The sequence below is a fragment of the Coffea arabica genome, chromosome 6c, assembly GCF_036785885.1.
Source record: "Coffea arabica cultivar ET-39 chromosome 6c, Coffea Arabica ET-39 HiFi, whole genome shotgun sequence".
Lineage (NCBI taxonomy): Eukaryota > Viridiplantae > Streptophyta > Magnoliopsida > Gentianales > Rubiaceae > Coffea > Coffea arabica.
In genome coordinates this window covers 8,584,264-8,599,196 of record NC_092320.1, presented here as the reverse complement: position 1 = coordinate 8,599,196, position 14,933 = coordinate 8,584,264, and the positions used below count along the sequence as shown (strand labels likewise).

At 36.7% G+C, this 14,933-nt stretch overlaps 2 protein-coding genes across 2 annotated transcripts; one reads left to right on the top strand and one right to left on the bottom strand.

Moving 5' to 3' along the window:
- Positions 1-846: 846 nt before the first annotated feature.
- On the top strand, positions 847-5,377 carry LOC113693811 (uncharacterized). The gene is made up of 3 exons (XM_027212516.2): positions 847-2,004; positions 3,860-4,103; positions 4,703-5,377. The coding sequence occupies exons 1-3, from the start codon at positions 1,672-1,674 to the stop codon at positions 5,083-5,085; spliced, it is 960 nt and encodes a 319-aa protein (XP_027068317.1). The 5' UTR covers positions 847-1,671; the 3' UTR covers positions 5,086-5,377.
- Positions 5,378-7,213: 1,836 nt separating this feature from the next.
- LOC113692470 (non-specific lipid transfer protein GPI-anchored 14-like) lies at positions 7,214-8,362 on the bottom strand. Its single transcript, XM_027210882.2, has 2 exons — positions 7,878-8,362; positions 7,214-7,717 (listed from the first exon to the last, which is right to left on the bottom strand). Exons 1-2 carry the CDS (start codon positions 8,209-8,211, stop codon positions 7,443-7,445), a joined length of 609 nt encoding a protein of 202 aa, XP_027066683.1. The 5' UTR covers positions 8,212-8,362; the 3' UTR covers positions 7,214-7,442.
- Positions 8,363-14,933: the final 6,571 nt, after the last annotated feature.

The window sequence follows — 14,933 nt, the reverse complement described above, 5'->3', positions numbered from 1 at the left end:
GTTTCACATAAATGCATTATATATTTTCTGCCCCCCCCCCCCTGCGGAAAAAAAAAATTCATGCTTTATCTTGGCTTTCGTGTTCTTTTTTCTTGGATAAATAACTTTAAAAGATACTCCTTATTACTACTACATCAGGAGAAATTGGAATAGGAGGATCATTTGACTAATCAGTAATCATAGGGCCTTCCATCAGCAACATGTTCTGTATCTAGTTTCTGACCTCTCCATCCCAGAAATATGTAAGCAGTTTCCAGTAAGACCGGTTTGTTGTTTCTTGTTCGTTTTGGGTCATTGGCGAACTGGCAATTGTTCCTCCTTTATTTGTTATGTAAATGTTCACTTATTTATTGTCCTGATAACTGGGCTGAGTTCCGTACAGACGATTAAGGGTTACGAGTTGATCCATAATAAAAAGGACCCCAGAAAAGAAAAAAAAAAAAAAAAGGGGGAAAAGTACCAAATGATCCACTAACGCGGTAATAATGCAATCATATTGAAGCAGGTTTTCAGCAGATGGACCCTCACCCACGTCAAACAACAATAACAATAATGTATTCTGCCTTTCATGTCTAAAATTCAATCCAGGCCAATCCAATCTATCCAAAACCCAATCAAATCTATCCCCAACCCAATTTCCCATTTGTTTATCCCAAAACAAGACAATGAACCCACCAAAACCCAAGTTATTTATTGGCGCAACAAACATTTAGAAAGGCAGCATGTCACAAAACCACAACTCGACCTGAATACTGAAAGTACAATCCATCAGAGCAAAAGAGGAAGAAGACTGAAGAAGAAACCAAAAAGACATATAAAAACTCCCTCATCCTTCCTTCCCAACTCACCTTTGATTCATGACACTGTCCACTCTGAGGCACCTCAGTGCCAGCTTTCTCCAACCCTAAAACGTAACCGACCACTTTCCTCTATAAAAAAGCCCCCACCCATCTTCCTCCCCAACCAAAACCCGCATTCCCTTCTTTGTTTCTCCTTTTTTTTCACCTGCCAAAACCATTCGCTTTGCCAATTTCTCCAAAAACTTCACTCTTCACTCCTCCATTTCAATCCGATTAATGCCTCTCTAATCTTATCAAATAATACTGCTAGCTCCCACTCATCAAATCATAATCTCTCAACCCCCTCTCGACTTGTCTCTACTATAATTTCTCCGTATCTTTTGACATCTTTTTCGTTTTGATTTTTTTTTTTTTTCCTTTTCGTGTCTTGTTTCCCTTCCTTGATTCATTCATCATTTCTTTTGTCGTCTCTAATCGGGGAAAAAGTAATTAAACAAATCATATTCATTTTGGAGAAAAACTGCTGAGTTTTTTTTTTTTTGGTTTCCCCGCATCGCCTCCTCGGTTCCAATTGGCCTTGTTAAATTCCAGATTTTGATCTTCGCCGATCTTCAGCTGGATCGCCTTGATTTGGCTCGTTCATATATAGTTGCCTGCTGCTTGTGAATAGATAGATATAAGGCATATGTACAGATATAAATAAACATAGGCGGAGGTACATTAAAAAGAAAAAAGATAAAACGGATTATACATAATTAATTCCATAAGAAACAGGGCTAGACTTTGGAAATCACAGCATCTCGGAGCTGATCAGTGCTAGTTTATCAGGAGGCTTCTTTTTGTGGATTGATTACAATTGTGACTTGAAAAAATGGTGGGAGGTGGGAACAGGAAGGATGATTTAGTGATAAGCAACAATAACGTTTTTGCGGCCTTGGGAACTCTTAGGAAGAAGAAGAAGTCGGAATCCAAAGGGGGGAAGACTCCCGCTTCTTCGTCTTCTTCTTCCAAGAAGCAGGAAGCGAAGCAGCCTGAGTCTCAGGTGTTTTGGGCCCCGGCTCCATTGACGGCCAAATCGTGGGCTGACGTCGACGATGAGGATGACGATGATTATTATGCCACCACTGCCCCTCCCCAGTCTGTTTGGGGCACTGCCCAGCAGGATTCTCACCCCATTCCAAAAGACAGCTCCACTCCGCTTGAGGTCTCGTCTCAAGTTTGCTACAGTTTTCCGACATCCTTGTTTTTGTGTTACTTTTTGTTTTTGTTTTTTTTTTTTTTCTGTTTTCACTTATATCCGTTATAATTGGCCGTTTCGAGCAATGGTTATTTACTGGTGCCTGGGTATGTTATGAACTGTCTGCTAGCAGTAAGTTATAAGTTCTGGAGTTTTGAAGAGCTTATTTGCAAGGCATTCCTAACGTGAAATTTTAAAATACAAAAGGAAAGAGGTTGATGACATAAAATACGGCAAGTCTACAAATTGATACGTTCCAGGCAGAGCTAGTGATATAATCAATGATCTGGATTTTATTTCTAAGCCCCGGTTTTAAGTCATCCTCTAAGTCTGTCGATGGACTACTAGATTGCCAATGCATGATGCTAAAGTGCTTCTGCATTTGCATCAATTTACATTTTGTGCTTGACACCTTGCTTGATAGAAACATTATTATGTGATGTTTTATGAGTCAAATTTAGTATGAGCTTTAGAGGATATTTGAAGTTTGAAATGTATAAACCTTTATTTGAGCTATCTCTTGTTCCTGCAATGTAGTTTTGACATGTAGGTTGCATTTTGTTGAGACATTTTCTTTATCCTGACCAGTTTATGTGTTTCAATCAATAATGCATTGCCATGCGTTTGCATGCTGAAATGGAAATGGCGCCATTTTTTGTGTTTCAATAACGAGGGTGCATTACCATGCAGTTGCATGCTGAAATAGAAATGCTAAATACAAATAAATGCACAAGCGTGTGAGTGTAAAATTCTTCCTTCTTCTTTAAGTGCTCTTGATAATTTTGTCCTTGAGAGTACGTCAAAGATTTTTACCAAATCCCTTTGAATGTTCCTGTTGTCTCGGTGATTAAGAAGATTTTGTCGACACTTCTATTGTTCCGCAGATTGAGTTAATCATGTTAATTGTCATGGCGTTATATTGTCTCATTTAAGATCAAATGCTTGTCTGGAATACTTTCTTGGTTGCCAAATGGCTGTTGCTTTTATTGTTCTGATTGTCTCGTATCTGTGGGCTACTTGTTCTTACCAATTATTTCAATTGATTTGCTTTGTAACACGTAATAATGACACAACATCATCTTGTCTGGTTTGCATTATGTCTCACTATAATTTTGGGATGGCAATTGAATAGGATTTAAAGCTAATATCCTCTGATACTTGGACCAGAGTCACCCGTTTGTAGAGTCTGCTGCTTTAATAAACTATTGCTATCCCTTGCGCTTTCTTGAGTGCCTTTTCCCTTAAGCTACAAGATCATGTTGCTATGTTCCTTCAGTATTATCTTAGACGCACCCCATCTCTACCCTACTTGTATATCTCCGTTGATTACATTTTGATTTTTCAAAACAAATAAAAATTTTAGCTCCTAGTTTAGTATACTAGTATGCTACCATGCCTAATTGTGCGTCATTCCCTTCTTTCCTTTTCTGTTAGCCCTTTCTCTGTTCTGAGATGCTTTTCATATTGCCTCTTAATGATTCTAGGGTGATTTGTTTTTCACTCCTAATAATTTGTAACATTTCCAAGCAGAAGTAAACTTGAACAGCAGATTTCAGAATGTGGGTTACTTATCAGGGTGTAATGAAATAAGAAAACTTCTCGTTCCCTGAATTTGAAGCTCTCTTGGTCTTATTGATTGAACGCATATGAAAAGCTTATAGTACTGAGTTTGAGTTATTATAAGCTGGAAGGGTAAAATGTATTGTTTGAGTTACTTCTCAAGCAGCCAATTTCTTGATTGCAGAGTAACCCTTTTTGCTTTCTTTTCCTTTTGTGAGTAGTTTGAACTACTGTAATGACCAAATCCAATAACTTGTGTCAGGAAAGTGAAAGTGAAGAAGGCCTTGATGAAGTTGATGATGACAATGATGAAGAAAATGAATATGAACCTGAAGTACATGCTGAGAAAGAGTCAGTAGTTGAGAAGCCTGCTGAAATTGTAGCACCTAAGGAGTCAGAAAGGCAGTTGTCGAAGAAGGAATTGAAGAAAAAGGAACTTGCTGAACTGGAAGAAATGCTTGCCCAATTTGGATACAAGCAGCCCAAAGACCAAGATGCATCCCAAGGTAGATTTTGTATTTTCATTTTCTTTGACCATTTTATAAAATGCTCTGGCAAAAACTACTTGTGCACATCTATAATTGAGATAAAAGTGGTAAAAAAAGTGGGTAAGTGTTGAAATTGTTATGGAATTTTAGTTGTAAGGATGAGATGTACTGCTACATCCCTCTGTCTTCTTTAGCTATGAAGCTGTGATTAGTTCTGCTTCCATCATTGGCATGCATAATAAGCAGGGTGGGTTGTTGGGGGGGGGGGGGGGGAGGAGGAGGAGGGAATAAACTAATTTTGGTACCCCAAGTCCCAAATGCTATTGTGCGAGTCAGTTTGAATTGTTTGGAGGCAGAACAAATTTTTAACACAACCATTTTAAAGTGGATCTTTTGTATGCTAATTCTATGGTTATTACTGTCAATAATACAGTATTAAGTTTTATACATTTTAGATCTGATATGTATTTTTGCACTTGCATTGGCATTCGGCATTGCAGTTGGAAACATACAAATAATTCCATATTCTTGCTGTATATAGACTTCAATTAGTTCAACTGCTCTTTGAATACTCTGTGTTTTGATTCATATTTAACTACTTGTGCTCCTACATTCAGAAATTTCACAAGATAAGAAGGTGGACGATCTTAATGAGGATAAAAAGGAGAGCAGTGCTCCAGGGGAGAGCAAAAGCGCAAAGAAGAAGAAAAAGAAGGATAAATTGTCGAAGGAGACTAAAGAACAACATGATCAGCCCCATGGAAATGAGGTTGAAAGTGGAGCTGTTGAGAACCTTGGGTCTGTAAAAGCAGAGGACAGGCCATCTGTAGATGTGAAAGAGAAGATGAAGAAGCTGGCATCTATTAAGAAGAAAAAGTCTAGCAAGGAGATGGATGTTGCTGCCCGAGCTGCAGCAAGTGAGGCTGCTGCAAGGAACGCAAGGATAGCTGCGGCAAAGAAAAAAGAGAAGAGCCACTACAGCCAGCAGCCCCCACGGTAAACTGTTTTGGAGATCGAATTGAACATGTATTCTCTTGTTCAATTGAAAAATGCACAATAAACATGAGAATCTGATTACATTGAAAGGACTCTTGACATTTTACAGTTTTGGATTAACTTGAGGGGAAAATTAGGCTCAAAACTAGGTTTACTAGATTCTGATTTTCTGCCTTGTTGTTCCCTCACATTCCTGCTGGTAGGTTTTTGTGTAAATGTTTCATGGATATTTACAGATTTTGAACCTTATGATCTTCTTATCAGTTCAAGATGGATATATGGAATTCTTTTGGTCATCTTTTTCTGTCGGATGCTGCTAATGCATCAAGTGAACAAGATCTCTTTCAATAGCTTACCTCAGTCTTGCGGAGTTATAAAATTAGATGTGTGTGTGTGTGGATGAATTCAGCTTCTTGACTGGTAAGCGAAGAAACACTATGGCTTCCTACCGGAAGTTGGCATCGTCTTCTCATATGTTTTCGAGGTTGTAATAATGCTCCTGGTTAGCATCAAAGGTTGATCAGCATCTGGTATCTTTAATTTTGACAGTCATGCTGTCAAAAATTGGATGTGGCAAGGCATAGTCGCTCTTATGTACTAATATTTTTTAGTAAATTTAAGATTTTCTTTTTCCGCTCCCGGCATTACAAGCAAACTGATCGTTGCTGCACTTGCTCAGTTTCTTATCTAGTCTTCGCTTTTACTAAGAGCCTCTAAATCTGTTTATGTACCATTTTCTCCAGATGAATCTCTATGACTAAAAGAGTCGGTGGTCCAACTCCGCGTTTTGTTCTCTTGACGTCTTTGCTTGGTAATTCTTCTTCCTCAAAATCCCTAGGAGTCGGTGGTCCAACTCCGCGTTTTGTTCTCTTGACGTCATTGCTTACTAATTCTTCCTCAAAATCCCTCGACACTCTCACGCCACTAATGGCCTACTAAAACAAAGAAAAATAACTTGTTCTTTTTTTTTTTTTTTTTTTGGGTTTAAAAATGGAGTCGTCCTTCCTACGGATTCTCTTGTAGCGAACCCATTTAATACTAGGAGTTTCTTAGGACCTCTCGTTTTATCTGATCCAAGCAGAGGTATCTCCAGAATCATTTTTGCCATATAATCAGACATTCACAGGGAGGTTCGTCAGTTGTCGCCTACTCCTTCCTCCTTTAGCCCAGCCTGTGCTTGCCGCTATTTAGGGGCTCATCCCTGCATCCATTCCATCCTCTATGGGATGGGTCAATGGGTAGCGTAAGAGAGAAATGAAAGGATCCCAAGATTTGGAGGTGCTTCCTTGACCTTTTTGTGGTTGAAACTTGAAATCCCACTCAGAGACAGGATAACATGCGTGGACATGTGGCGGATCGAAATCCCGCACAGACAACAAAAGCTGCATGCCGTTTTTTTTTTCTTTTTTTTTTTTTTTAAGGAAAAACTGCGTGGCGTTCGACTATCACTCTCGCTCGATGACTTGAAGCTAATAAATACTACTACTGACGACAAGCAAGGGAAGTGGAGCCCGTTTCCAGTCTTACCATCGAGATCAATGCACTTTTATGATGCGGCAGCATGTATGTGTAGTTAATTGTCAGATTTTATTATTGACTTTTCGTAACAAGCCGACTGTACTTATATTCTACTCAATTTATATATATATATATATATATATACGTATTAATAATAATATTTTTTTAATTAACTCACTTATATTTATATTTTTTATAATTAACTTTGTATTTTTAAAATTTTTAAAATTTTAATACCTGAAATACATTACCTATAAGACCTACGTCTGAGTCAGACAGATCGTTATTATTATCAAAATAATTATTTTTTGGGTAGGATCATCTGGTCTCGCTTCGCCTAATCTGAATGAAATGAAAATGCATCAGATCCTACATAAAATGTGAGCTATGGCCTAGTATATGCTGGGAATCTTTTATAATTCTTAAAATAAAATAAAAAAATTCTTCGTGAGGCTGAGGTACTTGCTACATTTGCTTCTGGGAATTTGAAGCTGAAGTACTTACTACATACATGGTTTACTGTTAAAGAATATGTAAAATTCCATCTTTATCATTGTGGAAAAATGTTTTTTTTAAAAAAAAAATTGAAAGGAACTGAGAAAGAAGAAGCAGAGTCACTCAAGAATTCTACCATTACATCGGGTTCATGAAACCAAAGTAGGGAGAAGAAATTTCAAGAACCTTCTCCAACATGTTGAAGGAAACTTTGCGGTCGCACAGCGGTCAAACTAGACAGCTGACTAAACTAACCGCGACCATCATACTCTTGAGACTTCATTATTTCCTTAGATGACGTCTCTGCGTGCATGCATGTATTATTCTCTCGATGGCTGGTAAAGGGACTTAAAGTAACAACAGCGCAATTACTGCGGATCCCGCAATAACAAGGCTGCTTTGGCACAACTTCGCTCCAGCAATGCTGCTGCTTGTGGTTGGCTTGGTGGCTGAACTCGACGATGACCTTGAAGAAGATGGAGATGTTGATGATCCAGACGATGATGAAGAAGTTGAAGCAGAAGCTGGAGGAGAGTTTGTTGTTGATGAACTCGTGCTCGAATCCTTACTCGCTGCTTCAAAAATCTTTGCATCAGGGGAATCTGGTGCCAAGTTCAGTATAGCTGCAAAAAAAAAAAAAAAAGTTTCAAAAACATCAACGAACATAAGCACAATATTATACTGATTTGCATCAAACAAGTTAGTCTGAATTGTCCGTAACGTGCTATTTTTAGCAACGAGTGAAGTGTATCTTTCTTTGATGAAAATTGATGGAGAGATTACATGGACAGTCGGAGACTTTTGCATCAATCTTGCAAGCAGAAGGCATTTTAAGAGCCAAAGTGGTGTTAATGGGGAGACCCATGGAGGGATCGGTGCTCTCTTTGATGAGAACACAGAGACACTTTGGTTTAGCACTCTTGACTTTCTTGGTGTCCTCACAACACTCTGGAGTGGGGATCTTCTCATCGCCACTTACATAGGGAATGCAAGCTGCAAGATTGGTAAGCTGGTCCGCACAATCCTTCTCATCCTCTTGAATTGTAGCCACTGCTACTATTGCCAACGTGGCAATGCAAATGCAAATCATGGAAAGCTTCGATTTCATCCTCTCCATTTCACTCCCTAGATAGCTAGGATGAGCCTGCCTAGCTCGAGTGTAGAGAACTTTGTTCGTTGTTGATTTGATGAATCCTACCAATTCCTAGAGCACGCGGGCTAAATATAGAGTTCGTTGGGTTGGGTATTTATTGTTTTCCCATCCCCGTCTTAATTGAGAAAAGGATGGGGTGGCCTCCTATTTCAAAGAAAGATTATCATGTCGTCCTGCAATGATTGAAGAACCTGTGTGTTCATTTGCACAGATTTATGTATGCTGTCTGTGTATGGATTTCTACTTGATACAAATAGTTTGAAAAACTCGGGGAATTAATGGTTTAAAACCCTATCAAATGAGAAAAAAAAAAAAAAAAAAAGAAGAAGCAATTGCCAAGTAGAGAAAGAAAGGTAGGGAGGATTTGCTACACTTCTACTTGCAGCAGAAGAATGGTCATTTCATTTGGAATGTTCGATCTTTTTTCAAAAGACATTGGCCGATCGGTCCAATGTGTGTTTGTTTAGAATGCCACAGCCCTGTATTGTATTTAGAACGTTCTTAAGAAGGTCTCTCATGGATCAAGCAAGCACGACATAGAGTGAGTGCATCATGTAAATTCACATCTATATGAGATAGTTTAGCTCTTGGTGGGATCTAATTGAGTAACTCATTAAATCTATTTAATTAGTGGGGCTTAAGTTGATAGATTTGGATTACTCATTAAGACCCATTTAGAAAATAATTTCAAATTCAAACTCAATAATTAGTGGGTTTTAATTGGGTAAATATACATAGATTTTTCACCAATGAGACAACTGTTTTTAGAGTTTGCCGAGCATATTTATCGTTGTCTTTTTCTATCTATCTTTTTTTTTTTTTGCCTTCTCTTTCTTCTTCCCTCGTTTCAAATTCAAGCAAAATTTTTCAATTGTTGTGTTAACTAACTTCTCTTGTTAGTACCTAAAACTACTATTTTCAACTTCTATAGCATGACAACGCATATAACTCATCGTAATCACCATTTTATGTTATGTATAATTTTTGTTAATTTTTTTCTTTTCTCTTTTATTTTGGATAAAATTACTTATTTACGAACTTGATAAGCCTTTTGTTTTTCTAACACAATAAATCATAATTTGTTATTTCTTATTAAACAAACGTGTAGAGAAAAAAAATTGAAAAAATTTTAAGTGAAATTATAAATGGATAACTGAATAATTTACAATTATTCAAGATCATACTCATTTATGACTTGTCTACTTTGACACCTTTATTATGTGATGGATTACATTCATCAAATCAAAACTTGTTCAAACTTATATAATTTTTTTTGGGGGGTTGACGGTGCAAATGTTGTTCTCACGGGAAGTTGATTGGGCAAATGATTTCTTCTAGTCGGTGTGTGCTGATCCGTGATACGATCTTCAGCGGTCACTTCATTAACTTCATGCCATTTAAAGCACAACAGAGATGAAACATCATGCATTTACACCACACCTTTGAGAAATGTAATTCCGCCTTCCAAGAGAAGACATAACTCTTTATCTCTAACACCCCACAAAAAAAAAAATAAAATAAAATAAAAGACACAACTGCTGAACTTTATGTGATTGGGATTCCCACTTCCCGAGAACATAATTTACCTCATTCCAGCATTTATTCAGGCATCCCGTAATTACTGGAGGATAAATAATACAGTACATTACAGTCCGGTCAAACTAAACATTTGTAATGCTTGTGCCAGTGCTGTAAGAAGGTAAAATTTGTTAACGGATGTTTCAAATTAAGATCTATAAGATCTTTTGCAAATTTACGTATTAAAGAAGAGAGAAACAGGAATCGTATTAAATACCAAAATGGATGCAGTCAAAGTGACTAAAATGGCTTGACTAATAGTCTGGTAGGCGTGTGGTCATGTACATGGAAGCGATCAACGGCCTTGTTCTCTATTTCTCTTCAAATTCGATTAAGTCTCACTTCCCCCCAAAACAACAAAACACCCCAAAAAAAAAAAAAAAACCCATTCTCCATTTCGAAAAGACATTTTTGAATAAAAATAACCGCCATTTGAATCAATAAGATACCAAATAAAGGCACTTGGGATCCTCGGTGACATGAATCCAATGTCAATCCAGTGCCACCTATAGTATTGCGCTACTTGGTTTATTATTATTTGCACTTTAATTTTTTAATAATTCAACTCGGTTTGATTTAACACAATTTTCTCTATCCTCTAAAACTTTGAACCAAATTAACCAATCGGTATAATTCCCAGAATGAGTATGATTGCCTCCAAACAATTGCTTTGGGAAAAAGAAAAAGATAACCCTAAACAATTGCCTCCAAAATCCAAGCCTTTTTATCGTTGATGGCTTAGAACAATCAACCGTAGCCGAATAAGCTAAAATTGCAGCCGCCGACTATTGAAGCCAATGGACTACAAAGATTCAGGAAGTACTCAAATTAAAGCCCAACCATCCCTAGCTTTCTCCAGCAAAGAACAAACCAAAACGTTTCACATCATTCAGGTAATTATCCAACCTTGCATCCGGTTTAAGTCTTGAGTTTTTTCAGCTTTGATTTATTAAATCAATATCACTATTTGCTCCATGATCTTGATTTCGAATTTCAATTTTTTTAATATTAAGAAAGTTAGGAAATAGACAACAACTCGTAAGTATTTTAACAACTCATAAGCAATATCACCCTACCTTATATTATGCAATTTTATATCTTCATTTTCAATTTCCATTAAAGTGAAATTTACATTGAATTGTGAGTTTGGAAAGATTAAATATTAATTGAGTGGTCAAATTGACTACTTACACGCTAATTGTAATATACCTGGAAAATAAGTTACTTTGTGGGATTAAAAATTTATTTATTATTTCAAGAATTGTTATAAATTTTACTAATGTACCAAATTAAAAAAAAAAAGATACAAGAAGTAACAATAGCTTTTCTGACTAGTTGCAAGTAGTAGTAGTGAACAAGTAGAATTGGAAATTCAACTATTTTAATAAATTATTGAGGGAAAAAATTTGCTTACATTTTTTCCTTATTGTATTGCAATTAACTTGCATGAAATTCTTTTGTTAATTTAGGGTTAATTCAGTCAGGTTTCAGTAAGAAGACTTGTTGAGATTCAAAATAGTAAAATGCATTTGGACCTGGTTTCTCTTTTGACCCTATTGCGGTGTTTGAGGTTTTAGTCCTTACCATGGGATTAATTTTTTCACCAAATTTAAAACCCGTGGTTCCTTAATCATGCAAGCTGTGTGTGGAATCATTCTACCTGCCTAGGACGAGTTATTTGATGATTCAATTCAACTTTAGCAATTTTCTTATGTTATCAGCTAATTGTTATTGTTCACTCCTCGGAACAGGTCAGGTTGGTGCTCTTCAATTGGGCATCAGCCGGGCACTGCAAAACTGGGCACCAGATTTACGTCCTCGTTTGAGAGAAGGTACATTTCCTTGCAGTAATGTTATCTTTATTAATTGGTTTCTTCACCTTGCTGCTTCTTCCACCTTACAATAGGGAATGACTAGATTTTTGTTTCTTTCTTCACCAAATCTGAATTTGATTAAGGAGTACAAGCATGCATGTACTGATCTTGAAAACATGATGATTAAATCAAAAGTAATCTATTATTTTGTTTGTATAGTTGTACGTCAAATGTGTGTTCTATTGCGACCTGAAACATTGCCTTCTTGCATTTCACGTTTCGTTATATGTCAAATTTGGAGCTTTTGACCTTAGTTATCATTTTTAGGTGGTTTAGTGGTCATTTTTAGGTGGTTTTTGTTGACACGGGATTTGAGGGTTGTTGAAAGGAAAAAGCCCGAAAAAGCAAAAACAAGAAGGAGCTTCCAGTGGGTCAAGCGTTAGAGCAAGTCTTGCCTGTGTCACGACTCTTGAAAGGTTGCAGGATATGGATGCTAAGGCTTCTATGGAAACTGAGGTATCATCCTGTCGCAGATTGGATTTTGACAAGGTAGATCAAATTACCAATGATGAGGTTTCCACTCCACCAGTTTTAAATGTGATAAAGGATATAAATAAAATTCATACATTGATTCCTTTTGAACTAATTCCGAAGATGGGCATGGAATTTGAGAGTGAAAAAGATGCTTATAATTTTTACTTAGCATATGCAAAGGAAGTTGGTTTTGGAATCAAAAGAAGTAGCTTCCACAAAGATAGTAATGGTAAGCTCATGGATAGGGTATTTTGTTGTAGTGCTAAAGGAAAACGAGGAAAGGATAAAAGAGATCTCAATGTAAGAGCCCCTCGTCTTGAAACACTATTTAATTGTTCGGCGAAGATGAAGGTTAACAGTAGACAAACTGGTAAGTTTCGTATATCGTAAGAATACCACAGAAGACCACAAAAGAAAAATGAAAGGGTGAAAAACAAAGGATTCCACAATGTTTAGAATACGTCAAGGAAAACTTTGAAATTCATGCAACAACCACCTCTGAATTATGAAAAGTAAACCAAAGACATTAAGGTTAATTACAAATAGATTAAACAAAGACATCACAAACTTAACATCACCATTCAACTAATTCTAGTCATGGATTTAACTAGGATCATTCTATACGTTGCAACAGAAAAAGTGTTACAATTGATAAAAAAGAATAGGTTCCCTATATTTCTCTTTTGCATTTGTTCTCCCTATACAACTGATACTAGACTGCATTACAAAACCAAGTACCTACTTAACATCTCCCTAGTGTGTTACAATTTCAAAACCAAGTACACTTCTATTTCTTTAGTTCTTTCTACAAGCAACAAACTGTGAGCAAAAAGATTTGCTGCATGACAAAGCTATAATAATGGAGCATTTCATCTTACTTTCTTCCAAGCAACTGAAGAAAAGAAAGACAAAATTCCAGGCCGAGAAAAATCATATATCATCATATACTTGTAACGATTGATGGTTGCTAGGGTGCTTCACATTTAATTGTAGAAAAACTATAACTTCCTTTACAAATCATAAACAGACAAGTAAAATATAACACAATAATACTCAAAACCGAAAATACAATTGAAATTAAAGTTGATTAAAAAAAACTGAACAACATAAATAAGTGGATAAATTAGTAACTAACCAATGTGTCTGACTAATCTGAAGTTCTTTACTCTTCCATATATGCTCATAGCCTGAAGAAATAGACAAGACCCATATCCATAAGCTCAAAAAAGTAATCTTTTGAAATAAAACGCCATAACCAAAAAACAACAAAACAAAGTGAAAATCAAGAAAATGAAACTTAAAAAAAAAAAAAATGACCTGGCGAAGAGTTTCTTCAGTGGTGGAGTGGGAAAGACGGCCCACAAAAATCGTGCAATGGGGGTCACCAATCACCTTTGGATCGCCGAAAGGGTCATCTACAAGAAAATGGGCACATAAAAGAGTGGGGAAAATGGCAAAAAAGAAATTACAAGAACTTGGGAAGGAAATCAGCAATAGGAAAAGTTACAGAGGGCAGAGTTGCAGCAAAGGAGAGCTCTGTAGACGGCGTTGTCGTGAGGAAGAACGTTTGGTAAATACTAGGACCAGGCTACAAGTAGAAGGGCAACGCCAAAATTACATTGGAAAGGCAGAAATTAAGCCCTTTTGCTATCGTAATCAATGACCTTAGAATCAGTAATGGACCTGGAATGCGGCACAATTGAGCATCCGATGAAGTTGATCCAATCTTCTTTCTCCTTCTACAAACTCAGCCATGAAGTACATGGTATCCCTGCCAGTGGAGAGCTCGAAAGAGAAGGGCTTGTTAAGGACGTCCTTGGTGCCTTTGACGGTGAGACAATCGGCAGTGAAGATGATGCCGCGTGGAATGGCGGAGCCGGTGGTGGAAATAAAGGATGACGACTCTGAAGATGTGGATGTCATCGGAGTGGATGGGAGATGTTGAAGGTAATCAAGGATGAAAGTATTGGTAATGGAATTAGACCGATTGGTTAATTTGGTTCAAAGTTTTAGAGGATAGAGAAAATTTGTGTTAAACTAAACCAAGTTGAATTATTAAAAAATTAAAGTGCAAATAATAATAGGCCAAGTGGCGCAATATTATAGGTGGCACTGGATTGACATTGAATTCATGTCACCGAGGATCCCAAGTAAAATAAAGGTCGAAACATTTCCAGACAGAGTCGGGCCATGAATCTATGGCCGGATTAGGGATCCGTGTATCAGTCCCACGTCTCATTTGCAAACTACACTCACAATTCTCCACTTGGTTAGTAAATGAAATAACAAACTACACTCACAATCCTCCACTTAGTTTGTAAATGAAATAACAAACTAACACATACAATAATATTATTTATAAAGAAAAGTATCGTTTGATTTAAATTGTTCTTTTAGTGTTGACACATCACTAGAACTAAACCCAATCAAGACTGCTTATATGATTAAATCATGATTTGCAAATTAACCAAGAAATACCACACACATAGTATCAAACTTATTGATCTATTCACAAAGAAATTTAGCACTATTACTGGTCATGTGCTCCACCTTAGTTCCATGATCATTGATAAAAGTAAATAAAACTTTCGCTAGAAGTGGCATCACTTCTATGATCATATAGGTGAAAACATTATCAAATTTTATATAACAAAGCACTTAGAGAGCAATTAAATTTCATTAAAAATATAACTTATCATGTACTTGACTTCCATTCTTTTGCACTAGTAAGGTAACTTTATGTAGAAAGTTCTAGTGTTC